This window comes from Haliaeetus albicilla, chromosome W (assembly GCF_947461875.1).
Source record: "Haliaeetus albicilla chromosome W, bHalAlb1.1, whole genome shotgun sequence".
Taxonomy (NCBI): Eukaryota; Metazoa; Chordata; class Aves; order Accipitriformes; family Accipitridae; genus Haliaeetus; species Haliaeetus albicilla.
The window spans coordinates 35434377-35462186 of record NC_091515.1 but is presented as its reverse complement, the minus strand read 5'-3'; the positions used below and the strand labels follow the sequence as shown (position 1 = coordinate 35462186).

The 27810-nt window shown below is 50.6% G+C and overlaps 2 protein-coding genes across 2 annotated transcripts; both read right to left on the bottom strand.

The window, feature by feature from the left end:
• Positions 1 to 1453: 1453 nt before the first annotated feature.
• On the bottom strand, positions 1454 to 22035 carry DHX34 (DExH-box helicase 34). Its single transcript, XM_069775507.1, is given in 23 exon segments — positions 1454 to 2855; positions 6114 to 6371; positions 6541 to 6545; positions 6613 to 6767; positions 6866 to 6962; positions 6964 to 7001; positions 7003 to 7038; positions 7170 to 7427; positions 7513 to 7619; positions 7780 to 7891; positions 7982 to 8149; positions 8229 to 8468; positions 8623 to 8724; positions 8919 to 9112; positions 9210 to 9384; positions 9567 to 9784; positions 9887 to 9989; positions 10183 to 10443; positions 10550 to 10612; positions 10614 to 10862; positions 12051 to 12510; positions 13344 to 13618; positions 21913 to 22035. Coding segments are annotated over 21 exon segments (3402 nt in total). The 5' UTR covers positions 13583 to 13618; positions 21913 to 22035; the 3' UTR covers positions 1454 to 2855; positions 6114 to 6249.
• Positions 22036 to 24005: 1970 nt separating this feature from the next.
• On the bottom strand, positions 24006 to 27732 carry C5AR1 (complement C5a receptor 1). Its single transcript, XM_069775496.1, is given in 4 exon segments — positions 24006 to 25990; positions 27052 to 27170; positions 27173 to 27223; positions 27226 to 27732. Coding segments are annotated over 4 exon segments (1476 nt in total). The 5' UTR covers positions 27461 to 27732; the 3' UTR covers positions 24006 to 24919.
• Positions 27733 to 27810: the final 78 nt, after the last annotated feature.

Sequence of the window (27810 nt, the reverse complement as noted above, 5' to 3'; positions counted from 1 at the left end):
TAAATTTGATTAATTCTCGGAATTTTTAAAAATCAACAGGCTGTTAAGTGCCCGACTTCTTACTGGGAATGACACTGCTTCCTTAAAAGTCAGAACCTGATGCTTGAAAAAAAAAATCTGTTCATGAAAAAACATTGTGCAGAGCCAGCCCGAAAAGAAATATCTTCTGATTGGTTTACAGTGCGCCTGACTAACACTGACCAAAGGATGGAAGCAGGATTCCTGTCCTGGTTTCAGCTGGGATAGAGTTAAATGTCTTCCTAGTAGCTGGTACAGTGCTATGTTTTGAGTTCAGTATGAGAAGAAAGTTGATAACACTGATGTTTTCAGTTGTTGCTAAGTAGTGTTTAGTCTAAAATCAAGGATTTTTCAGCTTCTCATGCCCAGCCAGCGAGAAAGCTGGAGGGGCACAAGAAGTTGGCACAGGACACAGCCAGGGCACCTGACCCAAACTGGCCAACGGTGTATTCGATACCATGTGACGTCCCATCTAGTATAGGAACTGGGAGGTGGGGGCAGGGAATTGCCGCTCGGGGACTAGCTGGGTGTCGATTGGCGGGTGGTGAGCGATTGCCCTGCGCATCATTTGTATATTCCAATTCTTTTATTACTACTGTTGTCATTTTATTAGTGTTATCATTATCATGATTAGTTTCTTCTTTTCTGTTCTATTAAACCGTTCTTATCTCAACCCACGAGTTTTACTTCTTTTCCCGATTTTCTCCCCCATCCCACTGGATGGGGGGAGTGAGTGAGCGGCTGCGTGGTGCTTAGTTGCTGGCTGGGGTTAAACCACGACAACACATCAGGGTCTATGGGTTAGGAGGGACTCCAGGAGCAGATGGTGGTCCTGAAAGGTTGTCCTGGCAGCAGCAGGAATGGCTCACCAATAAGTAGCATAAATAGCCCAAACTGCCATGTATCATGTGATTTTTGGCTCATTCACTTGAGTCTGTGTAAGCAGATCATGAGCAGGACCCAAATCTCATCATTTTGTTGTAGGTCTCAGGATGCTTTATGAAGTCCCACGTTCTGGACTCACATGACAATGAGCTAATCTTTCCCCAAAAAACATGATTTTTTTTTTATTCCCACCCCACTCAATGCAAAGCACAAACTCTAAGAGATCAAGAAAGAAAAAAAAAATTCTTATCTCCTGCTTGATAAGACAATTTTGGGACCTTTGGGGAGCTTTCATCTCTCCACGGTGGTGGGTCACAGCATAAGGGAAGGAGCGGGATGCTTGGATTTTGCCCGATTTTTGGCATTTTAATAAAGAGCAGAAGGCAGCTGGGACCTTCCATCGAGGAGGGAAAGGCTGCTCTCTGCAGGCTGCGAAACAGCACGAGACACCTGGGCTGGATCTTGCAGAACATCCAAAAGCCCAACCCCAGAAGGTCTCTCAAGGAGCAGCATCAGCCAATAATTTAATTAAATTCTTTTATTAGTATCATATTTTTTTGTTAACAACAAAAAAAACCAAAAAAATCAAACAGCAGATTTGGGAATGGAATAAGTGGGGTGGTGGGAATAGCGAGACTCCTGGGTCTGGCTTGCTTTGGGGAGGGCTTGGGACCCCCCTTTGCCACAGCAGTGATGTCAAGCAGTCCCAGGACTGACATTAACATTTATTTGCCTCCTGCCCTCTCCTTATAATAGCATCTCACACCTTATAATTTTAAAGTATCACATAAGAGCACGGAAGAAGCAGAAGTTTCCTATTGAGAGCATCTTTCATAGGCAAATGACTTGGATCCCTTTTCTCCTGGAAATTATTTAGATCTCAGTTAAAAAAAAAATATATATCCCTGCTTCCAGTTCATTACCAGCACAAAATTGGCAGAATTCAGCTGGAAGAGGTTTTTTCCATCTTTGGCTCAATATTTCACCTGAGGCTGATGCACATTGTATCCAGGGGAGAAATCCCGTGCCGGGCTTCTGGTCCAACCACAAATCTTGGGAGGATGCTGAGTCAGCATTTCCACCCATTGCTGGGTTATTGGTTATTAATTCTATAATTATTAATGATATACTTCCCCAGTGTACACAACCTAAAGGGCAGCAGGAGCAAATTTCTGCTCGTAAATCTGTAAATTTTAAGGCTGGAAAAGAAAAGATGGATTCCTGCTGATAAATCTGGCTGTCAGCTCTGAATTAAGGCTGGAGAAGAGAAGACAGATTCCTGCAGATAAATCAGATACTCCGGAGCCCCAAAAACATGCCAAGGGAGGAGCAGGATGGGATAAGGTTTGCTGGCTTGGAGCTGAAGCATGGGGACAAGATCTTGTATCCTCCTACCTGCTCCAAACTCATTTTCAATAGGTACAGACATTCCCCCTTCTCACTTGACCTTTCAAGCAATTAATTTAATTATTCCCAAACAACACACAGTTGGTTTCAATTAGAGGCTAACACGCTTGCCTCAACCTTCGGGAAAATAGTAACAATAAAAACATTGCAAAGAACAAATGAGGTCATTCACTTGAGTTGAAGAGGGTGGCTAGTAATTGCTTGGTGTGTGCAAATTGAGATTAAATAAAATAAAAAAAACCCTCTCTGTTTGCCATTGCTGGGAAGCCACCCTCATTTGTAAAGGAAAAAACCCTCATCTGCTTGATAATTTATTTTTTTTATTTAAGCGTTAAGCTTTCCTTGGGAGCACTCAGCCCCTGGGATTTTTTTTTTTAGATTGCCCAACTTCTTCCATTGCTAATTAAAGGAGTTGTAAGAGGGGGTTTGATGTGGGGTTGTTGGCTCCCAAAGAAATGGCTGTCTCGATAATATCGGCTTGTTTTTATGCAGTAAAGGCAACACACAAGGGCCCGTTGGTGGGAATCGAAGCTCAGAAATTCAGCCTGGAAAGGAAACGTGCAGGTAATTAGCTGGCAGGATAATTAGCCATTGGAACAGGCTGCCATGAGATGTGGTAAATCATCGTCTTCATCCCAAGGGGTCTTTTAACATCAGGTTTGGCAGGTGAAAAATAAAAAGGGAAAATTGGTTTCTTGTTGGAAATTTGTGATGATGGACTTCGCCCATCTGAGGATGAAGCTTGGGTTGGGGTGGATGCTCAGAAACAACCTTCAAAGGAGCTTCATCAGCAGGATGGGGATGTCCCAGTTGGGGGCAAAGAGCAGGCAGCAAGAGAAAATCTTCCTACCAGAGCAACCAAGCTCAATAAAACACATTTATCCAGAAGGGAAAACAATTTTGGTCATTAAAAGCCAAAAAAAACCGGGGGGAAAAGAGTTTTTGTGTGTTAGGGTGGGATGGCCACGTTACTGATGGTGTTATAGACTCTGTAGGTGCCATACAGGGAAATTATGAGGATTAGTGCCTTGCTCTGGATCTAGCTTTCTCTGGAAAGGTAAAAAAAATCAGGATTTCCCCCCAAAATCCTGTTCTCAGCCTTCCCCTCCCCAGCACCATGAAGGACAGTAGATTGTGACCACCAACCACTCTGGTGAAGTGGCTTCAAAGAGGACGAGCACGGCACACAGTGCACCAGCCACCACCTCGACCCACCCATTTAATTGGCCCAATTGAAAACAGCCCACCCAACCATCACTGTGACATTAATTAACATTAACGAGCAACAGCCAGGTACACAAGGCTGTTCTCAACCCACTACAAGAGACCTTCATCTGTGTCTCACTCTTACGGGCAGATTCAAGGTGAAGAGCAGCATCTTTTTTTAAAGAGAAAAAAAAGAAGTTTTTCCACTTTTAAACAACTTCTTAAAACTCAAGCTCAGGTTTTAAGGCAGCTCTGCGATGCAGTCAAACCATTTGCTGCCACCGCAGTGAGAACACGTTGCTGATGGTCAACCTGGTGGCCACCAGGACCCCTTGTTGAGGTTGCCTCATCATCCAGGTCATTAATGAAGGTGATGACCAGGATGGGACCCAGGATTGACCCCCCCGAGGTTACACCAGCATCCAGCTGATGGCTTTAGACCACTGGGGAGCAAAACCAGGGCATGAGCGTGGTCTGATTTGATCCCAAACACCCCAGGGTTACCACAGGGACAGAAATTTGGAGTACTTCATTAAAAAAATCCAGCATTTTTCTCACATAAGACCTCAATTTGCAGCTTTCATTAGTAAAGTAAATTAATCCCACTTCTTTATGGCTGCAGTGGCCTTATTTAATTTTCTGTTATGTAAATGACTTGCTCTAAGCTTAGTTTAAAAGCAATAAGGCTTTGCCGTTGCATTAAAAGCAAGAGCGATATTGTGGTTTTTTCAGGAGGGCGGGCAACAGCCAGAGCTGGTTTATGCTTTATGAGCCCTAACAATTATTGCTGAAAGCTGTTGGGTTCTTCTTATTAAGGTGAGAATATTAAGTTTGATTAATTGAAACCTGAGGAGTGGGACTGGGCTGGTTGTGGGTGGCATTTAGTGGGACCAGGTGGCCCAGAGCGAAGCTAAAGTCCCCTGTGGCACAGGAACCAAACCACCGTCGATGTCCTGGAAAGCAAAGCCCAGCTTTTTGGGGGAAAAACTGAGTTTTTCAGAGCATGCGGGATCAGACCAGCACGGACATTCAGCTTCCAGAAACATCAGCCGGGCTTTAATTCACCCTCCATCGCTCAACCTAATGGGGAGAGCAAAGAATTGGGGCTCCTGTAGTCGAAAAGAGCAAAGCCAAACCCATCTGATGCCTGTTGCCATGGCAGGAGCATCTCCCATCCCACCTCGCTGCCATAGCAACAGGGACTCATTAGGAGCATCATCCCCACCATTAAATTTGGGGGGAGACGACTCTCCCCGCACCCCAAAAGCAGGGTGGGATCCCGCTGGGCTAAGGGACAGGCAACTGCCTGCGGTAAAGGCTCAAATTAGATCACACACACACAAACCGAATAATCTGCTCAACAAATCACCTGCCTAATTAATTTCTGTGAGTGCTGCAACACCACCAGCCGGGAATTACCTGCACTGGAGCGGTAATTAATTACAGATAAACCAATCAAGAAAGGGAAGACAAGCAGCAAGTCACAAAGGGTGTGAGTTGGGGGGGAGAAATAAATTTAAACAAGAAAAAAAGAGGATGAGGAAGCATTCAGCATCCTTCCCCTTTTTTCTTTTCCCCTCCGCCACCTATTTTACGGCCAGCAACATGCACCAAGCCCTGGCAATGGATAATTCCTTACAGAAAACCGTGGGGCTTCAAAAATTTCAAATCCCAGGAAACTTTGCTCTTGGAGCAGCTCCTTACCCCAAAGTGTCACAAAGCCAGTTAAACCACGCTTATTTATTATTTTCTTCTCCTGGTGAATAAAATGCAACATGCCACAGAGCTAAAAATACCATCAAATCGCTTTCATTAGAAGGGGCCCTGCTAATAACCCTGCTTGAGCCTAATGCAGCGCACAGGCTGATAATTAATGCATTTTAAATGGATTTAGACAGCTGATAAGGTCCTGTCGTTGCAGCATTTGCCTCCACAGGGTGTGTGTGGGTGCAAGCCGCTCCGGATTTGCCTTACTCCAGGTGTTTTTAGCCCAAAAAAGCACCAGAACCAGCCACAATCCCTAAAGCAAGGTCTCTCTTATTATATTAAGGCAGCACTTTCTGGCCACGTTGGGAGTGAGCATCCTCCAAACGGCCGCTCAGGTCACTTGTTATTAACATTGGGGGGGTTTGGGGGGTGTTTTTTGAGTCCTGGTGGTGGTAAAGTCCTGGCACAGACCGCTCCGATGCTTTTCCCACGGGATACAGAAAGAAAAGGAGATGAGGTAGGGATGACTCCGGTATAGCAGTGCCACATGCTGGCCATGCTGCGCCAGGCAGCATCGCAGGCAGGAGACATCCCGGAGACCCCACAAACATCCCTTTGTCCTGAAGCCTCCGACCCGGCTGCATCTGGGGGTGCAGACACCGAATCGGGCACCCACATGGGCAGGGGAACCCCAACCTCCAGCAACACGCTCCGGGCCAGCGCTGACTTGCTCCAAAAAGCTATTTATTTACATGTGAGGGTTTTTTTTAAAAAAAAAAGGGGGGGGGGTGAAATCAGGTTGCCCCTACGCAAGCATCAGTGATGAGCTGCAGGAACCACCAAAATACCCCTAAAACACCAAATCCCTTTTGGGATCCAGCCAGACTCACCCAAGAGTAATGGCGGTAGCAATGTAGGGGGGTCTCTCCCCCCATTATGGGGGTCTCCTGCGTCTCCCCGGGGACTGGGGAGGACACCAGCATCATCTCCACCACCAGCCGATGAGAGCATCCTGGCGAGCCCCGGTCACCGGTGCTGCTTCTTGTGCCGAAGGATCTCCGTGAGGGTGAAGGTAAAATCCTGCTGGCAAACGTTGCAGTGGTATGATCTGTGGAGGGCAGAGGTTTTGGACGACTGTTCGGCCGCTTCTTCCAGGGGAGGCTGAGGGAAAACATAGAGAAAAATGGGGATCAGAAGGAAACCAAAGCCCTGCAAGACCCTTTTCTTCCCCCATCGCACCCCCAAAATGGGGCCCTTGGTGGCATCTCGAGGGGCACTGCTAAAAGCCAGCATAAACACAGCCTGGCTCACTGCCACCCCCTCTCCTTGGTCACCTACGGAGCAGAAATGCTCCCCCCAGGCTGGTTGTCCCCAATTGTCCCTTGTCACAGCCCCTCGGCGGGGGGGGGTGGAAACTCACCCTCGGAGGGCCAGCAAGCACTTTCGTGGCACATGCGCTCCAGGGGGGTGAAGGGCATATGGAGATCGCAGTGGGGACAAGTCCAGAAGCTCCGCAAGCAGTCGCTGTAGAGGTCCGTGTCCGTCTGTGGGACACAAAGGGTGAAGGGGATGCTCGGACTCCCCGGGGGTAAGGGGGGGGATGGCAGGCAGAGCAGGCAGGGTGGGAGAGGGGTGTACTCACAGCCAGGCAGTTGTAGGCGAGAAAGTCTGTCATCACCCTGTGGCCGCCTTTCACCTCATCAGGCTTCATCTCCGTCCCCTGGAAAAGCCCTGGGAGCAGCAGCCACAGTTTGGGGACTGATGTAGAGGTTCTGTTTCCTCCAGCCCGGTGAGCTGGCGCAGGTGGTATGGCACCTGCAAGAGGATGCGGGGATGTTGGGGGGGGACACACCAGCTCCCCTCATCCTCCTTTCTCAGCTTTCAACCTGATGCAAGGCGCCAGAGATGGATTAAAACCACTTGCACTGCACGCATGGCCACGTCACCTCTGTCTGCAGGAACTCCAGCAACCCCTGGCTGAGCATGGATACGTCCCGGGAGCTTGGCCAGCGGCCCGACTCCTCTCCCCGACCTTCCAGCAGCTGGTGGAGGAGTTTTTCCCAGGCAGAACGAAGCTGCAGGGCTGTGGAAAGCAGGCGTAGGGCAGAGTCCGCATTGGGGACGGTGATCTCCAGCCATCCATCCACTACCAGCCGGGCGCAGTCTGCGCTGGTGTCCAGCGAATGGGAGAAGAGCAGGAGAGCCTGGAGGAGCAGAACACAACTGGTTTGGGGTGATGAAGGCTACCAGAGGGCTTGGAGAGGAAGAGGAAGAGAACAAAAAGCTCACCTGTAGGGCTGGTACCCAGACACAGTTCACCAGGTAGGGTTTGTTGGTCTCCAGCAGCGAGACAAAGGTGAGGAGCTGGTGGTGGCGGCTCAGCCCCTCTGTGGGATCTGCGGGGGCAATAAGGGGTGTCTCAGCTGGACCCCAAACCTCTCCCCATCCCCAGCACCAGGGATTTGCCAAACCCCCGAGGCTGACGGCGCTTTCATCCAATGTGGAAAAAGCCAGGGAGAAGGGGAGCCAATTCCTCTGCGATTGGGGTTGTCCCACCTTTGATCCCACCGCGCTCTGGTCCCTCCTTGGCGTGGAGCAACTCCGGGCTGGTAGCAAAGACGCAGGTGGGATGAAACACGACACCCTGCTTGTTCTTGGTGTGAAAAATCTGTAGCAAGAGCAAAATGGGAGTTGAGGGAGAGCGAGGGGCTGCCGGGGACCCCTGGGGTGGGGGACAGGGCAGGGGGAGGACAGGGACCTGATCGGAGTCCTTGCGGCCGCTGTTGAACTGGTCGGGCACAGCCAGCTGGGGGTAAAGCCCCCTGCACAGCACCAGCTTGAGGAGGGCGAGCTGCGAGGAGGAGAGAACTGAGCTGGATACAGCCTGGAGCTCGTCCACGTTGGGGCGGAGCTTAAACTTGACATCCTGCAGAGATAGAGAGGGTGTCAGGGGCCTGCATGGCCCTATCCTGCCTCTCGGGAGAGGAGACGGATGCAAGGGTCACCTGGATATCGATGCTGCGCTCTCCCTTCCCACGGGTGCCACCGTCGTCGTCCTCCTCACCGGAAGAGGCGTCTGTTCCGTCCTGCAGCCGCAGCACCTTGTGCTTCCGACCTTCCATCTCCATGTGGGAACACCACAGCCGGTGCAGCTCGTGGTGTTCCCGGTGTCAGCTCTGCCGGCTGTAGCTGTCGCTGGGCTGGCTGGAGGCTTCCTCCAGCAGCTGGTGGTCTCGAAGAAGCTCCTGGGGTGGTGGGAGAGACGGTTGCTGAGCCCCCACGGCCAGGAGACAGGCAGGTTGTGGGCGCGCGGGCAAATTCAGCTCTCCTCCATACCAGTAATGCCCTCCTCGGACCAAAGGTGAACCCCACCCCGAGACCGGATCCTGCCCCCCTCACCTGAAACTGGCATTGCAGGTTGGCGGCCTCGTAAAGCCAATGCTCCTCCAAGCCTCGCTGCCGGCACTATTTCCGAGAGCTACCGCTTCATTCCAATTTCACCTGCTCCGAGACAGCACGGCTCAGCCCCCGGCAGGGACGGGCTGCCCTTCCCACCTCTCCCTGCACCCCAAAATCAGCTCCCACCACCCCCCCAAACAGCCTCCCGCACAGACTCAAGTACACCCCACCCCAAAACTGAGTCTTCCCCCCACCCCAAATGTGTCTCATCTCTCCACCTTAGGCAGGAATCCCACCTGGACCCACTTATTGAAGACATTGAGCAGCATCAGGGGGTCACCGTGGGGGCTCTCGAGGGGCCGTTGGGCCGTGGTGCAGTCAGGATTGGGGTGAGCGGGTCGCAGGAAAGGGGACTGCACACTCAGCGCAGCCGCCACGGTTAGGGTGGGCTCGGCCAGTCCAAACAGAGCACCCAGGACCAGCATCTTGCCTGCATGGTGAGGGCAGGGCAGGCAGTGAAGGCAGGGGAGACCCCCACTCCTTGTACCATCACTTCTGTTTCAAGGGGGGTGCCCCAAATTACTCACCGACCACCACGTCCACGGGAAGCTGGGCCAGCAGGTTCCCGATGGGCATCAGGTCTTCAGCCTCGTCCAGGGCTCCCTGGTCCTTCAGGTACCACACGGCCATCTCCAGGCTGGATGAGGGAGGAGGCTCCAGGAAGGGAAAGGTCCGGGGGTCATCCAATCCCATGCTCTTTAACTGAGAGAAAAGCACACGTAGAATGAGCCTGGAGGTTTACAAAGCCCCCCCAAGAGCCATCACACTCCAACACTTGAGCTGCAGCCTGGTCTCACGCTTGGCTGGCTGGGTTTCCCCTCTGAGATCTCCCCAAATCTCCCCCAAGGAAACCCCAAGGCGATCAGAGGGATCCCCAGCTTTACCTGGAGCACCAGAGCATCAAGCGCTACCTGCTGAATCTCCGGCACGGGGTAGGGGGAAAAGGCATCGTAGTCAGATTCGGCGTAGAGCCAGTAGCAGATGCCAGGGCCGGTCCTGCCAGCACATCCCTTCCACTGCTCAGCACTTGCCCGGCTGATCCAAAACTCCTGCAGCTGCTGAAGTTTGTCCTGAGGGTCGTAGCTCATCTCCTTCACCTTCCCTGGAGGGAGTAGGAGGGAAGGAGAAGCTCTGGGCCATGCAGGAGGGAAGGAAAAGCTTTCTCACCCAGCAGAGAGGGGCGTTGAAGGGGGGGGATTTTTACCAGAATCCAGGACGAAGTGCATGCCGTCGATTGTCACCGAGGTCTCTGCAATGTTGGTAGAGAGGATGCACTTACGGACACCGGGAGGGGGCACGTCAAACACCTGAAGAAGGAGAAACGATGGTCCTACATCAGCACAGCCAGCTCCAGAGCAGAGCAAACCTCCAGAGAAGGGAGGCTGCACCCCAAAAGCACCCACAGTCAGGGCGCAGCCGGGCTGAGCTCTGGGATTTTTCACTCTGCGATGCCAGGGTGCCGAATTCCACCCCAATTCTCAGGGTCAGACCCTCACCCACCTTGTCCTGCTCCACAACAGAGAGGGTGCTGTGCAGGTGGAGCACAATCCAATACTGGGTACACGCGGCATAAGCCTGCGCCACCTCCAGCACCGCGCCAATCTCGGCTACCCCTCTCAGGAACACCAGCAGGTCCCCGCGTTCCTCCGGTGGGTACTTGTGGTCGATGGCTTGCAGCACCCGCAGGTACAGGAGGGGATCCAGGCGCTCCGATTTCCCGACCATGGATGCTTCTTCCTTAGGGATGGGTTGGTAGATGACCTGCAGGAGCAGAGACAGGGAGGACGTTGCCTCCAGATAGACACAGCGAGAGACTTGTGCCCGCCCCGTGCCAGGATTCATCCCAAAAATCCCCCTCCATCCTCACCAAGATGGGGGAAATCCTTCCTGGCACCTGCAGCACCGGGGCACCCCCAAAGTACCCCAAAAAAAAGATGGATATTGATGGTCGCCGACATCAGCACCAACTTAAGGTCCGGCCGAGCAGGAAGGAGCCGCCGCAGGACCCCCAGGAGGAAATTGCTGTGCAGATGCCGCTCGTGAACCTCATCAGCGATCAGGACGTGATACCTGGGCAGCGTCGGCTCCTGCTGTACCTGCCGCAGCAGCAGCCCCTCCGTCAGGAAGACGATCTTGGTGACGGGCAAGCGGGTGCTCTCAAAGCAGATCTGGTAGCCCACCTGGGGCAGGAAGAGCAGAATAGAATAAAATTGAATAAACCCAAATAAAATAGAGCATTTCAGTTGAAAGGGACTACAACAATTATCTAGTCCAACTGCTTGACCACTTCAAGACTGATCAAAAGCTAAAAGATATTGTTAAGGGCATTTTTCTCTTAAACACTGACAGGTGTGGGGCACTGACACCCCTGGGAAGCCTCTCAAGGTGTCCAACCACCCTCTCGGTAAAGAAACGTTTCCTAATATCAAGTCTGAACATCTCTCGATGCAGCTTTGAACCAGGGACCTCTTCTCCCTCCAGAGAGTCAACAGCACCTCCCAGTTCATCATCAGCCCATGCGCATCTGTCCTGGTTTCAGCTGGGATAGAGTTAATTGTCTTCCTAGTAGCTGGTACAGTGCTATGTTTTGAGTTCAGTATGCAAAGAATGTTGCTAACACTGATGTTTTCAGTTGTTGCTCAGTAGTGTTTAAAGTCAAGGATTTTTCAGCTTCTGGTGCCCAGCCAGCGAGAAAGCTGGAGGGGCACAAGAAGTTGGCACAGGACACAGCCAGGGCAGCTGACCCAAACTGGCCAACTGGGTATTCCATACCATGTGACGTCACGTCTAGTATATAAACTGGGGGGAGTGGGGGCGGGGGGAATCGCCGCTCAGGGACTAACTGGGTTTCGTCAATCGGCGGGTGGTGATCAATTGCACTGCGCATCATTTGTACATTCCAATCCTTTTATTATTACTGTTGTCATTTTATTAGTATTATCATTATTAGTTTCTTCTTTTCTGTTCTATTAAACTGTTCTTATCTCAACCCATGAGTTTTGCTTCTTTTCCCAATTTTCTCCCCCATCCCACTGGATGGGGGGGAGTGAGTGAGCGGCTGCGTGGTGCTTAGTTGCTGGCTGGGGTTAAACCACGACAGCATCAATAAGAATACCAGTATTTTCTTTATATTGATATTTTCAATATTTTTTGAACAGGATTGGCCCTAAATTTGAACCTTGAGGAACACCGCTGCCGCCCGGCTGCCAGCCAGACATAACCCAGTTCACTACAACCCTTTTGTCCAACCCATTCTTCACCCAGTAGCACCCAGTAACAGGGTGGGAAGAAACCAGCAGCACTCAACAGCTCCCAGTTACCCCTAAACCGGCCGGGGAAATCAGCGGTCACCAGCCCACAGAGCTCACCTGGTTTCCGTATTGGTGCAGGCTCTCAAAACCCACCTTCTTGGCCAGCGAGATGCAGGCGATACGGCAAGGTTGGGTACAAGCCACGTGGTTGTAACCATCTGCCAGCAAGAATTGAGGCACCTGCATGGATCTACCACAGCCAGTATCGCCGGCAATCACCACCACTTGGTTTTGAGCCACGGTGCACAGGAGCCGGTCCCGGTATTGGGAGATGGGAAGCACCGCTCGTTCCCGTTGGAGTTTGGCCAGTTTGGTGAAGCTTTGTTTTTGGGTGAAGTCCAGGTAGCGCAGCAAAGCGGTGCGAAATTCAGAGAGGCATTCCTGGGGCATGCCAGAGTCTCCTCGCCAGCCTCGGATCGCTCCCTCCATGTCAGTGCTCAGCACCAAGAGGTTGATGCGGTACTGGGGGTCTGTCCCGATCCAATGTCGGGGGAGGTTTCGATATGATCCCAAGAGCGAGATTAAGACACAAACGAGGTCAAATGCCGTATAGTCAAAATAGGTTTTATTATCAAAAGTATCAAAATGGTAGCGATAGGATAGAATGGAAGAAAAGGTAGAAATTAAGCAAGCAGTCGGGATAGGATTGCTAGGATAGTCACCACCACGGATCCAGCGGTGTCCCGTTGGTCCTCAGGCAAGCAGTCGGTGGTGGGGGTTGCAAGGACGGTCACCACCACAGATCCAGTGGCATCCCGTTGGTCCTCAGTCTTCAATTCTTTGGTGGTGAAGAAGGCTCCGCCACAGCTTGTCTCTATGAGTTTTTTATAGGGCATATTTCAGTGATGTCATGCGCTGCAGGTTTCGTCCATCACACGACCTTCGCGTGATCAACACCCGAAACCAGTATCTTATCAGCTCCAGCCCCGTTTCCTCCTCTGGATGCCTCAATGGCCTGGTAATCATCCTTATCGGCAGGAGTGTCCTGCTTAAACAGGCCATCTTAGAGACAAAGGGCTCAAGATAAGCAGTTCACAGTTCCTTGAGATGATGGTCCAGTCCCCCACACCTGACAATCTTTGAGGCAAATGGTTCAGGATAAGAATTCAGTCTCTTGCACCACCCCGTGGCTCAAAGATTGTTTTGGGACCCATGGTGGTTTTGAGAAAAGATAGCTATATAGAAAAGTCAGAAAAGAGCATTTCAGACAATCTGTATTACCGACGGTGTGGTTCGCTGTACAGCACAAATTTGTTTAACACCATCAGGCGAAATAGTAGTTACAAATTGCATATTAGTTACAGGGTCGTATTGGCAGGGCAGGTCGAGGCGGCAGGTGATGGCAGGGGCTCTGCCTGGTTGTGGCGGCTGGGTGTTGGCTCACTTTCAGTTCTCCGGCTCTGGAAACGCCGGAGCCGCTCAAAGAAAGTCCAGAAGTTACGGACATCCTCGAAGCCGGCTCCAATATAATCTTGCTCACAGAAATACAGCTCTTCCAGCCAGCGCCGTGTGGCGGGGCAGTCCCAATCCCACTGGGAAGGTGAAAGGTCCCGCTCCTGCTGCTGGGATCTGCTCTCCTCCGATGGCATCTCTGTGTCGGGGCAGCCGGTTCTGGAGCCGGGGACCTGCGGCAGGATGGCAGCCGGTGTGAGGTGGGGGTCTGTGCCCAGCCTCGGCTCGTCCTGGGGGTCTGGGGGTGTTGGGGAAGCACCAGAGGCTCCTCCTTGCCCCCAGCCGGGACCCCCAGCATCCCACATGTCCTGGGACCCCCCATACCGCAGCCATCCCCCTTAGGACACCTGTGCACCCTGTCCCAGCACCCTGGTGTTGCCAAAAAACTCGGAATAAAGAACTTATCAACACCAATTTAGTGTAGATAAGCAGACACTTCTTTATTGACGGCCGGGTGTGCGGGTGAGTCCTCTCACGAACCACGCACACCTGAACACCAAAACAATACACCTTATATTAAAACTTATTCATGCATATTCATTAGATTTCCAGGAAAGGTTATGCATATTCATTAGATTTCTAGGAAATCATTAGCATATGTAAATGTCCTTTACGCAGGCACAGTGAAGGTCTCTGGTGGTCTTCAGGAGTCCTCTGGTGGTCTTTCATAGTCTTCCTCACTCGTCCGCTTCTTGACCTCTCAGGTGTTTCCAAGCAGCAAACTGGTGTCCATAACGGTTTCCTCAGTTTCTAAAACAAACACTACAAGGCTACCAATCTTTGTCAAAGCTTCTGTGGTTAAATGATTTTAAACAATACTTGAATTCTTATGGTTACACATTATACATTTTCTAAGTTCCTAAGTTCCTATGGCTACATTTCAAACTTAACACTCCCATACCTATGCTTCATAATTTTCTACTTTTTAATCAAACCAAACTCCTTTATAATTAGATTTTTATTTCTTTTATCAAAATATTTGCAACATTCCCCCCCTTTGAAAGTGTTGAAAAGTATTTCAATACTTTCACATTATTTACACATAACATTTATCCACTACTATCTTGAGAGTTAATATTTGTTTCAAAGTCAGTTTTAAAGTCTTTGGGTCACGGCTAATAATCTTCCATGGAGTAGGTGCCTTCTTCACTCAAGTGTAGTGTATCCAAGCATCCGATTCTGCAATCTTAATAGCCGTGAAGGTGGTTAACAGTATCTGGAAGGGTCCTTTCCAGCATTCCTGCAGGGGTTCAGAAGCCCACGTTTTCACATAGACATAATCTCCTGGTTGAAAGTCATGCACTGGAGCTTCCAGGGATAATGGTCTATTCCACACCACTGCTCTCCGAATTGCAGTCAAAGTTTTTCCTATGGAAAGCAGATAGTTATACACATCTTGTTTCCCTTTTACATGCATGTTTGGGTTAGGTTCTGGGGATTCATAAGGTTTTCCATACAATAATTCATAAGGACTGACTGAGGTTCCACTCTTTGGCTGTACTCTGATTCGTAATAATGCCAATGGAAGTGCTTGAGGCCATTTTAAATTAGTCTCTTGACAAATTTTACTTATTTGCCTTTTTAAGGTTTGATTCATTCTTTCTACTTTCCCACTGGATTGTGGCCTCCATGGGGTATGCAAATCCCATGTGATACCCAAAATTTTGCTAACATTTTGGACTACTTCTGCGACAAAGTGTGGACCTCTGTTAGAAGAAATTCCAATAGGAACTCCAAACCTTGGAATTATTTCTTGTAGTAACCACTTGACTACTTCCTTTGCTTGTGTGGAACAACAGGGAAAAGCCTCCGGCCGTCCTGTAAAAGTATCAACCCCCACCAGGATGTATCGATACCCATTTTGCCTAGGTAGTTCTGAAAAATCTACTTGCCAATAATCTCCAGGCTCTGTACCAGATTTTATTCGACCCATTTGAACCTTTTTCCTGATTACTGGATTATTTTTCAAACATGCTTCACATTTTGCAATTATTATTTTAGCCATTCCTAACATTTTGAGCGATACCACCTGTTTTCGCAAAGAAGTTACTAAGGCTTCTGCTCCCCAGTGGCATTCCTGATGCTTTGTTTGAATTATTTCTCTCATCAAAAAGGGTGGAACTACTACCTGCCCTTTAGGTGTTACCCACCATCCGGCTAGGTTTTTCTTAGCATTTAATAATTGACCTAACTTATTATCCTCTTCTGAATATTTTGGTTTTTCCCTAGGAAGGGTTACTGTTTTGGAAGGAATTCATGCCATTTGGAATGCTCGTTCCTTTGCTACCTTCCTTGCCGTTCGGTCGGCTAAATTATTTCCAACAATTTCCTTTGTGTTTCCAATTTGGTGTGCTTTACAGTGCATGATTGCTACCTGTTCTGGTTTTTGAACTGCTTGTAATAATTGTAAAATTTCATCTTGGTGTTTAATATTTGATCCCTGAGAGGACAATAATCCTCTTTCTTTCCACAATGCTCCATGGACATGTACCACTCCAAAAGCATACTTTGAGTCTGTCCAGATGTTTACTTTCTTCTTTTCGCTCAGTTCTAAAGCTCGAATCAAAGCAATAAGTTCCGCTTTCTGAGCTTAGGTGGTACTTGCCAATGCTCCTGCTTCTATAACTGTGGTGTCTGTTGTTACCGCATATCCAGCGTATCGAATTCCTTGCTCCACAAAGCTGCTACCATCTGTATACAGTTCCCAGTCCGGTCGCTCCAATGGTACATCCTTCAAATCTTCACGACTGGAATAAACATACTCAATAGCAGCCAAGCAATCATGTTCCAATTGTCCTTCTTCCTGTATGGAACTTAAAAACACCGCTGGATTTACCAGGTTAGTTGTTTTCAAAATTACATCATCTTGTTGAGTTAATATTACCTGGTACTTCATCATTCTGCTCGGAGATAGCCAGTGTCCCCCCTTTTGTTCTAAAACAGTTTTCACCATATGTGGGACATAGACTGTTATTGTTTTTCCCAAAGTCAATTTCCGAGCTTCTTGTATGATCATTACTGTTGCAGCCACTGCTCGAAGGCAATTTGGCCATCCTTTACTCACTGTGTCCAGTTGTTTGGAGAAGTATCCAACTGGTCGTTTCCAGCTTCCCATCTTCTGGGTTAACACACCAAGCGCCAGGCGTTGTCTTTCATGAACAAACAACTGAAAATCTTTAGTTAAATCAGGAAGGCCTAAAGCAGGTGCAGACATTAAAGCGCGTTTTAACTCTATAAAGGCCATTTGCTGTTTTGGACCCCAAACAAAAGAAGAGTTCTTTTGGGCCTCATACAATGGTTTAGCTATTAGACCATAGTTCATGATCCAAAGACGACACCACCCTGCCATTCCCAAAAACGCTCTAAGTTCATGGATATTTTTCGGCTCAGGTATACCACAAATGGTTTCTTTGCAACCTTTTCCCAATTGTCGCTGCCCTTTTGAAATCTCAAAGCCCAGATATATCACAGTCTGACATGCTATTTGGGCTTTCTTCCTGGATACCTTGTACCCATTTAGTCCCAGAAAGTTCAAGAGGTCAATGGTTACCTGTATGCAGGTAAATCTTTCTTCTGTAGCAATCAGTATGTCATCTACATATTGTAGAAGTAAATGTTCAGGCCTCGGTTTGTCCTGTTTCCAGATTTCAAGCTCTTTTGCCAGCTGGTTTCCAAAAATTGTCGGGCTATTTTTAAATCCTTGGGGTAGTCTTGTCCATGTTAACTGCATCTTTCGCCCGGTTTGTGGATTTTCCCATTCGAAAGCAAACAACTTTCTGCTTTCCTTCTCCAAAGGTATGCAAAAGAAAGCATCTTTCAAATCAAGCACTGTAAACCACTGATGAGTCTTCTTTAACGCTGTTAACAACGTATAAGGATTTGCAACCACAGGATATATGTCCTTGGCTATTTGATTCACTGCTCTCAAATCCTGCACTAACCTGTATTCACCCGAGGGTTTCCTGACTGGTAAAATAGGAGTATTATATTCAGATTCACATTCCTCCAAAATTTTGTACTCTAAAAATTTGTCAATCAATTTCTTCAGCTCCTGCCTAACTTCTGGTTTGATTGGGTATTGTTTAATTTTTACTGTTCCTGCATCTTCTTTTAAATCTATTTTTACAGGCGCTGCTAATTTTGATTTACCAGGAATATCTGTTTCCCATACTGTAGGAATCACTGCAAAATCCACCTCCGGTGGAATTTCCTGCTCCTCCACTTTTCTTGTATCATCAAGATTTCTCCTGTTCTTGACTCAGGTATTTTCAAAAAAATTTCTCCTTCCTCAAAAACAATTTGTGCATTTAATTTAGATAACAAATCTCTTCCTAACAAGGGTATCGGACATTCTGGTACATACAAAAATTCATGTGTAATTATTTTATTTCCAAATTTCAAATCCAGAGGTTGCAGGAATGGTCTGTTTTCCTCTTTCCCTGTTGCTCCTATTATATTTGCTGGTTTTGTTCCAATTTTTCCTTTACAAGTATTCAATACCGAAAATGTTGCTCCTGTATCCACTAAAAACTTAACTTCCTTTTCTCCCAGCTTAATTATAACCAGAGGCTCAGCTGGGCTCCCCTCCGGTCCCCTTCATTCATCCAAAACCATCATTCTGGCTACCTCCTTCTGAATATTTCCTCCTGAACACTGCCCATTTTTAGGACAGTCTCTTTTCCAATGTCCTTCCTCCCTACACAAAGCACGCTGATTCGCTCCTAAGGGGGTGTTAAAATTCCGATTGCTAAAATTCATTGATCCTCCCCATCCACAAACACCTCGTCCTCTTCCTCCACCTCGTCCTCTGCCTGCTGTTCCTGCTATTACGGCCAACAATCTATTTTCTCTGATTTTCCTCTCCTCTTTTTCCCTGTTATTATATACTTTCCATGCTGCCTCCAACATTTTATTCAGACTCCTTGAATCCTCTCCCTCCAGCTTCTGAAGTTTCTTTCTTATGTCCGGTGCCGATTGTCCCATAAAAATCAAAGCCAACTGTATCTGAGCCGCCTCTGTATCTACTCTTAAATCAGTATATTTTCTGGCAACCTCCTTCAGTCTTTCCAGAAACGCAGAGGGAGATTCATTCTTATCTTGTCTCACCTCATATAGTTTAGACCAATTCAAAGATTTAGGCATAGCATGTTTAACTCCATATAAAATCCATTTCTGATACCGAGTCAACCTTTCGCTATGTTCCCTGTTATTTGGATCCCACTGCGGATCCCCAGACGGAAAGTTCTGCTCTAATGTTCCACCTGTTGTCCCCCTCAGTACAGCCACTTCTGCCTGTGCTTTGCCAGTCTTTAATACCATCTGCTTTTCTGTATCATCTAACAAATTATCCAAAAATCACCTGTAAATCATTCCAGTCTGGATTCTGTGTTCTAATTATAGTATCCACCACTCTGCCTACTCTCTCAGGATCTTCTCTATATACTCCAGCTGCCTGCTTCCAAGCCATCAAATCCGTAACCGAAAAGGGCACTTTTACATACACCAGCCCATCGTTACCGACTCCCTGCCGCAGGGGAGCTATTGTTGCTATTGTTTATACCTGCTGTCGGGTCCTTCGAGAAATGGGGGTATGAATTACAACTTCAGACGGTCCTTCCCCCACATCCTCTATTCCACTACTTTCTGGTTCTTCCATCTGTTCTCTATGCTCTCGACCCCAATTTATTCCTCTCCTGGGAGGGGATATATCCAACTCTGGCCCTTCATCCTCTTTGGGGGTAGTTATTTTCTTTAAGCACTCTTTTCCAACATCACATGCCAAACCACATTTCTTTTCTTTCTTATCAGAAGTTATAGCCATTACCAAATTGTCCCTACTAGTCAGCTTGCATTCATTCTGCCAATCCCGTCTCTGTCTTAAATAAAAAAATAAATCCACATATGGTATTTCACTCCATTTCCCTTCTCTTCTACAAAACAACATTAACTACAGAATGGTGTTATAATTCAGTGTCCCATTCATGGGCCACTTTTCCTGATCCTCTAATATATACAGAGGCCACCAATGATTACAGTACTCAATCATCTGACTTTTCCGCAAATCATCATGCAATTCACCCCAATGTGCTAACAAACATCCCAACGGAGATGCTTTCGGTATCTTTCCATCAGTAGATAAATTTCCCATACTCTTACTCTTAAATAATTTGGCCAATGCCATTATATTTATACCCACTACCAAATATCTATTAAATATATATCGAGTATCAAAAATCAATAATCAATTATCAAATGTCAGATACCAAACCAAATATCAAATACCAAATACATATATTAAATGCCAGATATCAAGCGAATACAAACAACAGTTGTTGCCAGGTAATGGAGTCCACCTGCTTGTCTAGGGCACGGACAGAACCGACTTCCCTAGGCAAGAGTCATAACCAATATCCCCTGGCAAGATTATTAACCCACAAAATGTATTCACCCTTTATAAAACTTCCAACCTCAGTTGGAGGCACTACGTCTCACACTTACAACACTCACACTCACATATAACACACTATACCACACTCTTAATTCTGATTTGTGATACTTCCAAATACATTAAATATCTCACAAAGATACACATATACTCTCAAAAATTCCTTGGAATTGGGACTCAAACCCAAAGTTTCCAAAATGCTTTTGAAGCTGGGACTCCAACCCAGAATCCTCAAAAGCTGTGGGACTCTAACCCACTCCCAAATTGTCCAACCCAGCAATAGCTTTCGCTTATGTCTTACGGGCAGACGCCTAGGCTTTCACTTCAGGATCCTTTAGTCCAACCCTGCGCAGCTTTCGCCGCGTCTGGCAGGCAGACGATACCGGTGGGACTCTAACCCACCGGGGGGACTCTAACCCACTGTCCTTAATGTTTAAAAAAAGAAGTGTCTTACCAAAATCCAGGGGACGTCGCAAAGAGCCTTATGGATCGGGGATCGATGGGTATCCCCGAGAAATCCTCGGTGCCGGCAGGAACCGATCGGGTCCCCGACTCCTCCGGTCTCTCTCAGTGAGGTCCCATCTGGGTCGCCAGAAACTGTTGCCGAAAAACTCGGAATAAAGAACTTATCAACACCAATTTAGTGTAGATAAGCAGACACTTCTTTATTGACGGCCGGGTGCGCGGGTGAGTCCTCTCACGAACCACGCACACCTGAACACCAAAACAATACACCTTATATTAAAACTTATTCATGCATATTCATTAGATTTCCAGGAAAGGTTATGCATATTCATTAGATTTCTAGGAAATCATTAGCATATGTAAATGTCCTTTACGCAGGCACAGTGAAGGTCTCTGGTGGTCTTCAGGAGTCCTCTGGTGGTCTTTCATAGTCTTCCTCACTCGTCCGCTTCTTGACCTCTCAGGTGTTTCCAAGCAGCAAACTGGTGTCCATAACGGTTTCCTCAGTTTCTAAAACAAACACTACAAGGCTACCAATCTTTGTCAAAGCTTCTGTGGTTAAATGATTTTAAACAATACTTGAATTCTTATGGTTACACATTATACATTTTCTAAGTTCCTAAGTTCCTATGGCTACATTTCAAACTTAACACTCCCATACCTATGCTTCATAATTTTCTACTTTTTAATCAAACCAAACTCCTTTATAATTAGATTTTTATTTCTTTTATCAAAATATTTGCAACACTGGGACCCTCAGGCACCCCATGTCAGCCCCCTGGGACCCCTGTGCATGCCAACCCAGGCCCCTGGGACCCCCACACACCCCTGTCCAGCCCCTTGGGACCCCCATAAACCCTGTCCCAGCTCCCTGGGATGCCACATGCTCCAGCCCAGCCCCCTGGGACCCCCATGCACCCTGTCCCAGCCCCCTGGGACTATCGGGCACTCTGTGTCAGCCCTCTGGGACCCCTGTGCACCCAAACTGAGCCCCCTGAGACCCCAACCCAGCCCCTGGGACCCCCCCACACCCCTGTCCAGCCCCCTGGGATCCTCAGGCACCCCATGTCAGCCCCCTGGGACCCCACACACCCCAACCCAGCCTCCTGGGACCCCACCCCCACCCCTGTCCCAGCCCCCTGGGAGCCCCATGCACCCCATCCCAGTCCCTTAGGACACCCATGCACCCTGTCCCAGCACACTGGGACCCTCAGGCACCCCATGTCAGCCCTCTGGGACCCCTGTGCACCCCAACTGAGACCCCAACCCATCCCCCTGGGACCCACACACACCCCTGTCCAGCCCCTTGGGACCCCCATAAACCCTGTCCCAGCTCCCTGGGACCCCACACACTCCAGCCCAGCCCCTTGGGACCCCTGTGCACCCTGTCCTAGCCCGCTGGGACACCCATGCCCCCTGTGACAGCCCCCTGGGACCCCCACACCCTGTCCCTGCCCTCAGGAACCTCACACCAGGCCCAGCTCCCCCAGAGACACCCCCCCCAACGCCAGGCCCGGCTCTCCACCGCCTCAGGCCCACCGGGCCCCAATTCCCTACCCGTCCCTGGCTCAGAAGGCCCCTCTCCGGCCCCTCTCCCTCCCCAGCAGCCGCTGCTCCGGGGCCGCCCGGGCCCGAAACCGCCGCCTGGGCCTGAGCCGGACCCGCGCCTTCACCGACCAGGCCCCGGCGCCGGGACGTACCAGACGCGGCGACCAGAGGGCGCCCGAACACCGGGGGCGGGGCTCTGGAAGGGGCGGGGAAAGCGGCAGTACGTCCCCCAGAGGTGCCCGACGGGGCGGGCGGAGGCTGTGGGCACCGCTGTACCCTCCCTGTGTGGTGGGTTGACCCTGGCTGGATGCCAGATGCCCACCAAAGCCGTTCTATCACTCCCCCCTCCTCAGCTGGACAGGGGAGACAAAATATAACAAAGGGCTTGTGGGTCGAGATAAGGACAGGAGATCACTCACCAATTACAATCACCAGCAAAACAGACTCAACTTGGGGAAAATTAACTCAATTTATTACAAATCAACCAGAGCAGGGTAATGAAAAATAAAACCAAATCTCAGAACACCTTCCCTCCACCCCTCCCTTCTTCCCAGGCACAACTTCACTCCCGAATTCTCTACCTAACCCCCCCAGCGGCACAGGGGGATGGGGAATGGGGTTTACGGTCAGTTCATCACACATTATCTCTGCCACTTCATCCTCCTCAGGGGCAGCACTCATCACACTCTTCCCCTGCTCCAGCGTGGGGTCCCTCCCACGGGAGACAGCCCTCCACAAACTTCTCCAACGTGGGCCCTTCCCACGGGCTGCAGTTCTTCACAAACTGCTCCAGCGTGGGTCCCTTCCACGGTGTGCAGTCCTTCAGGAGCACACTGCTCCAGCGTGGGTCCCCCACGAGGTCACAAGTCCTGCCAGAAAACCTGCTCCGTGGGCTCCTCTCTCCACAGATCCACAGGTCCTGCCAGGAGCCTGCTCCAGCGCTGGCTTCCCATGGGGTCACAGCCTCCTTCGGGCACCCACCTGCTCTGGTGTGGGGTCCTCCATGGGCTGCAGGTGGATATCTGCTCCACCGTGGACCTCCCTGGACTGCAGGGGGACAACCTGCCTCACCATGGTCTTCACCACGGGCTGCAGGGGAATCTCCGCTCCGGCGCCTGGAGCACCTCCTCCCCCTCCTTCTTCACTGACCTTGGTGTCTGCAGGGTTGTTTCTCTTACATGTTCTCACTCCTCTCTCCGGCTGCTGTTTCTGTGTGTGTCCCAGCAACTTTTTCTTTTTTTTTTTTCTTAAATATGTTATCATAGAGGCGCTACCACTATCGCTGATTGGCTCGGCCTTTGCTGGTGGCAGGTCCGTCTTAGAGCCGGCTGGTATTGGCTCTGTCGGACACAGGGGAAGCTTCCAGCAGCTTCTTGCAGAAGCCACCCCTGTAAACCCCCCCCCCCCCCCCGCTACCAAAACCTTGCCACACAAAGCCAATACACCCCATCCCCAAATGTCATTGCTATGCCCCCGTCCCCAAATGTCATTGTTGTCCCCCCCATCCCCAACCATCACTGCTGTGCCCCCCTATCCCCATCCATCCCTGTGGTGCCCAATTGTCCCCAACCATCCCCATCCATCTGGGTGGTACCCAGCTGTCCCCAACCGTCCCTGCTGTGCCACTCCATCCCCATCCCTCCCCATTGTGCCCTGCTGCCCTCAACCATCCCCGCTATGCCCAACTGTCCCCAACCATCCCCACCGTGCCCATCCCCAACCATCCCAACTGTCCCCTACCACCCCTGTTATGCTCGTGCCCGTTGTTCCCCACTGTCCCCAACCATCCCTATCATGCCCATCCCCGTTGTTCCCCACTGTCCCCAACCATCCTCAACCATCTCAGCTGTCCCCAACTGCCCCACCTACCCCCAGGCTGGGCAGCACCTAGGGTGGTAAAAATCAGACACCAGCCTCAGCTCCCAGCCCCACACCATGAAGCAAGACCATGGGGCAGAGTTCACCACCCATCACAAGGACTTTCCAGGGCAGGGGGGAAAGACAGTGCAGCACCTATTGCATCACCCGCAAGCTCAAAATCTGCCAAGACAGCAAAAATCTTGCCCAATAAACAACCAAAAAGGAGAACCAAGGGACCAAGGTCTTGCTCAAGGCTTGAGGGAGCCTCAGTATTTATTAGCAACACTGGACACAGCTACAGTGAAGCCAGGGGGATGGCAAAGGGCAACCAGCCCCCCCATCAATGGGGTGGACTTGAGTTTTTGGGGTGATGGGGGGGGGGGGGGTTTAACATGCGGGTGAACCCACCTGCATTTTGGGCCTCACTGGGTGGTGGAGATGGGGGGCTGGGAGGGGGTTCATGCGGCGACTCAATCAAGCGCTCAAGCTCTCTGTGCAAGATTCCCTTTATTTCACAAAAGAATCCAACTTATATATGTTTCAACAAAGGTCTAGAAAGTACTAATGGCATACAGCCAATACTACTAACACAGGAGGGCATATCTGGCCCAGCTGGGATGTTTGCCAGTCCTCAGAACAGTTAAAGATAAAAACATTCCATACACATACTCGTGACTGTCTTCAGCCACATCTTCCCAGGCCTACACAAGGCCATCCTCCAACCTGACCTTGTGAAACTAGCTCTTCAAAGGCTTGGCAAACATGCAGCACAACAAATACTAACGGTCACTCTTGAAAACAAATGCCAGGTGTTCTGAGCTGCTCCCACAGTTCATGGGGCAGCACAGCCCTCATGGAGCTGAGAGAGGGGAAAGTAGGGTCCATGCTTGGGTTGGAGAAGCAGGAGAAGGGAGTATTGCAGGCAAAGACAAAGTCCTCTCGTTGCTGGCAAGCCACCGAGGAAGCCAGGAGGAGGGCCCCAGGGCTAGGTGGGCACACAACTTCCCCAGCCTGCAACCACCTGGGGCAACTCGTGGGGAAAGGGGATGATGGAGGCATTGTCTTCTCTCTACGGGGCCCAGGGGGACCTCCAGGAGAGGAGGAGAAGGTGGTGGCCTCAAGTGATGTTCCAGCCCCAGAGCTACCTCATTCCTGGTCACACATTGGTGCTGATGCTATGGTCATCCATGGTGGACTTGGTCTTCATCCTGCTGTCCCCCGTGGTGCTGGTGGGGTCATCGCTCAGCACACCCCGCAGCACAGCTCTCCAGGAACGCTGGAACTTGTCCTTGAATTCCTGGCCCATGATGACATAGATGATGGGGTTGATGCAGCTGTTGATGTAGGCGATGCCAGTTACGATGGGGTCAGCTGCCAGGGCACCCTTGAACAAGGTGCTGTGAGGATGGGTGGAGGCCAGGATCAAGCCCACAACGTGGTAGGGCAGCCAGCACACAAAGAAGCTGATGATGACCACCAAGATGAGCTTGATGGCTTTCTGGGAGCGAGCAAAGCCCTTGCTGTGGACACGGGCCAGCAGCAAGCTATAGCAAGCCGTGATCACCACGAAGGGCACCAGGAAGCCGCAGATGAAGCGGGTGACAGCTGTAACGAGCTCGGTGACATGCTGGTGATGCCCCACGGCCGTGTAGTCCAGGACGCAGGTGGTCTTCTCAGAGAAGTCATCCAAACGGGTGGTGCGAAAGATGAAGGAAGGAAGGGTGAGGAGCCCGGCCAGGAACCAGGCGGCTGCGCAAGTGCCTCGAACCAGCCCCAATGTCCGGTGGTTTTGGCACCACACCGGCCGTGTCACCAGGGCACAACGGTCGGCACTGATGGCCATCAGGAGGAGGACGCTGGCGAACATGTTGAGGATGGTGAGGGAGGGCAGCAGCTTGCAGGCAAAGCGACCCAACAGCCAATGGTGGTCACAGGCCAGCGGCAGGGCCAGGAATGGCAGGGCCAGGCAGCAGAGGAGGTCGGCCACAGAGAGGTTGAGGAACCAGACCCCGTTCACCGTGCGCCGCAGCTCAAAGCCGGTCACCCAGATGACAGCTCCATTGCCCAAGACGCCCAGGAGGAAGATGAGGGCGTAGAGCACCAGGACAGCATGGTAGCTGTGAGGGACTTCATAGCCATCGAAATCATATATGGAATAGTTGTCCCCATTGGAGTAATTGAAGGTATAATTGGACATTGAGAAGTCCATCCTCCACCAGCTCCCAACCTAGAAACCACACTCTGTTAGACCACCAAAGAATGGTTTAGGTTGAAGGAACCTTCTAAGATCATCTAGTCCACCCCCCCCGCCACAGGCAAGGACATCTTCTACTAGATCAAGTTGCTCAAAGCCCTGTGCATAGCATCACGCAACAGTTTGGGTTGAAGGGACCTTCAAAGATGACCCAGTCCAACCCCCTGTCATGGGCAAGGACATCTTCCACTAGATCAGGTTGCTCCAAGTCCCATCCAACCTGACCTTGAAGATGGGGCTTCCACAATTCCTCCAGGCAACCTGTTCCAGCACCTCACCACCCTCATTGTAAAACATCTCTTCCTTACAACCATCATCATCGCCATCATCTCTCCCCTCCATCCAACAGTCCTCTCCCCCCAGGGCAAAGAGGCAGCACCACCAAAACTAGCCCAGAGAGATGCTCCTCAATGAGAACGTGTGGTGCAAGCACCCCAAACCGCTTGGCTTCATGGTCATGTCCCATCCCCCCCCACCCCCACCTCCACCCCAGTAACCGAGGAAATAGGCATTTCCCCACTTCCTCACCAAGCTGCCCTCAGCTGTGTGGCGCAAGAAGTTGGATGAGGAAACACCACGGGAGCTGCAGCTCCAGCAGTTTCTCCAGCTTCTACTGGGTGGGTGCCACGGGGGGATGATTTTGGTTTGGTTCTCAAGCCCCCGGGGGGGGGGGGGGGGGGGGGGAAGAGAAACCTCTCCGTGCCCAAAGCATCGCCAGCACCAAGAGGGGGTTGGAAAAAAACTTGAAGGAGAAAGAGGAAACCACAGGGAAGGTCTGGGATCCTCAGATAGCTGGTTGAGTGACCCAGAGCATGGGAAGAAGGGGTAAGGAGGAGATATGGCATCTCCAACCATCACCCAACACCTAAAGAGGAGCCACAGCAACCTCACCGCATGCCCTCAGCGGGGAAAATCCATCCCACAAGCAGAAGGATGGAGATCACCCAAAGCTCAGCTTTGCCCCCCCACGGCACTGGATTTTGGTTTTTAGGCAAAGGGAGTCTCGCCCATCGCACGCCCCACCAGCCGCTCACCTGGGTCCTTGCCGGCTGCTGCTGCGCTCTGTGGGGATGAGCGGGCAGCACTGGGTTTTTATACAGCAGCGAACAGGAAGCAATGCCAAAGGGGAAGAGATAATCGGTGGGGGGGAAAAGACAAACACAACAACAACAAGTGGGCTGGGAGGGGCAGCAGGGCCAGGAAAACTTTGTCTCTGGGTATAACGAGGGGGGAGATTGCAGGCAGAGACCCCTCTGCAGCAGCAAGCGGAGCTGGAAAACGAGGTGTCAACCCCAAAACAGTGGGGTATCTGGCTTGTTTCAGCTCAAAGGTGATGCTGGGGAGAGCCTGGAGCATCCCTCGCCCATCCGCCGTGGCTGGGTAAAGCTGACAGGTCTCACAGGGATCCCCCCTGGTCTGGGGGACACCACCAGCCACCGCCATGGAGCCAGGGGACTTCTCTTCCAGCTGGGACCTGCTGTGCCCCAAGTATCCCCACTGGTCCCCAGGGACAGCACAAGGTCCCAGGGTGGGGGGGGATTAGGGGAGAGCCCTCCTGCTCTTACACTCCTCGTTTCACCCCAAAACCTCCTCCAGAGCCCCTACGCTCATTTCACCCCCAAAAACCAGGAACCCCCCAACAGGTAACAGGCACTGGCAGCTTCCCAGTCCCGGTGCCTGCTGGGCAGCCCCTTGCCGGTACTGGGACCCCCACCACCACCACCTTCCCAGCCTTAAGAGGAGAGGGGGACCCCTGTGAGCAAGAGGGGGACCCCAGCAGCAAAGCAGGGGGG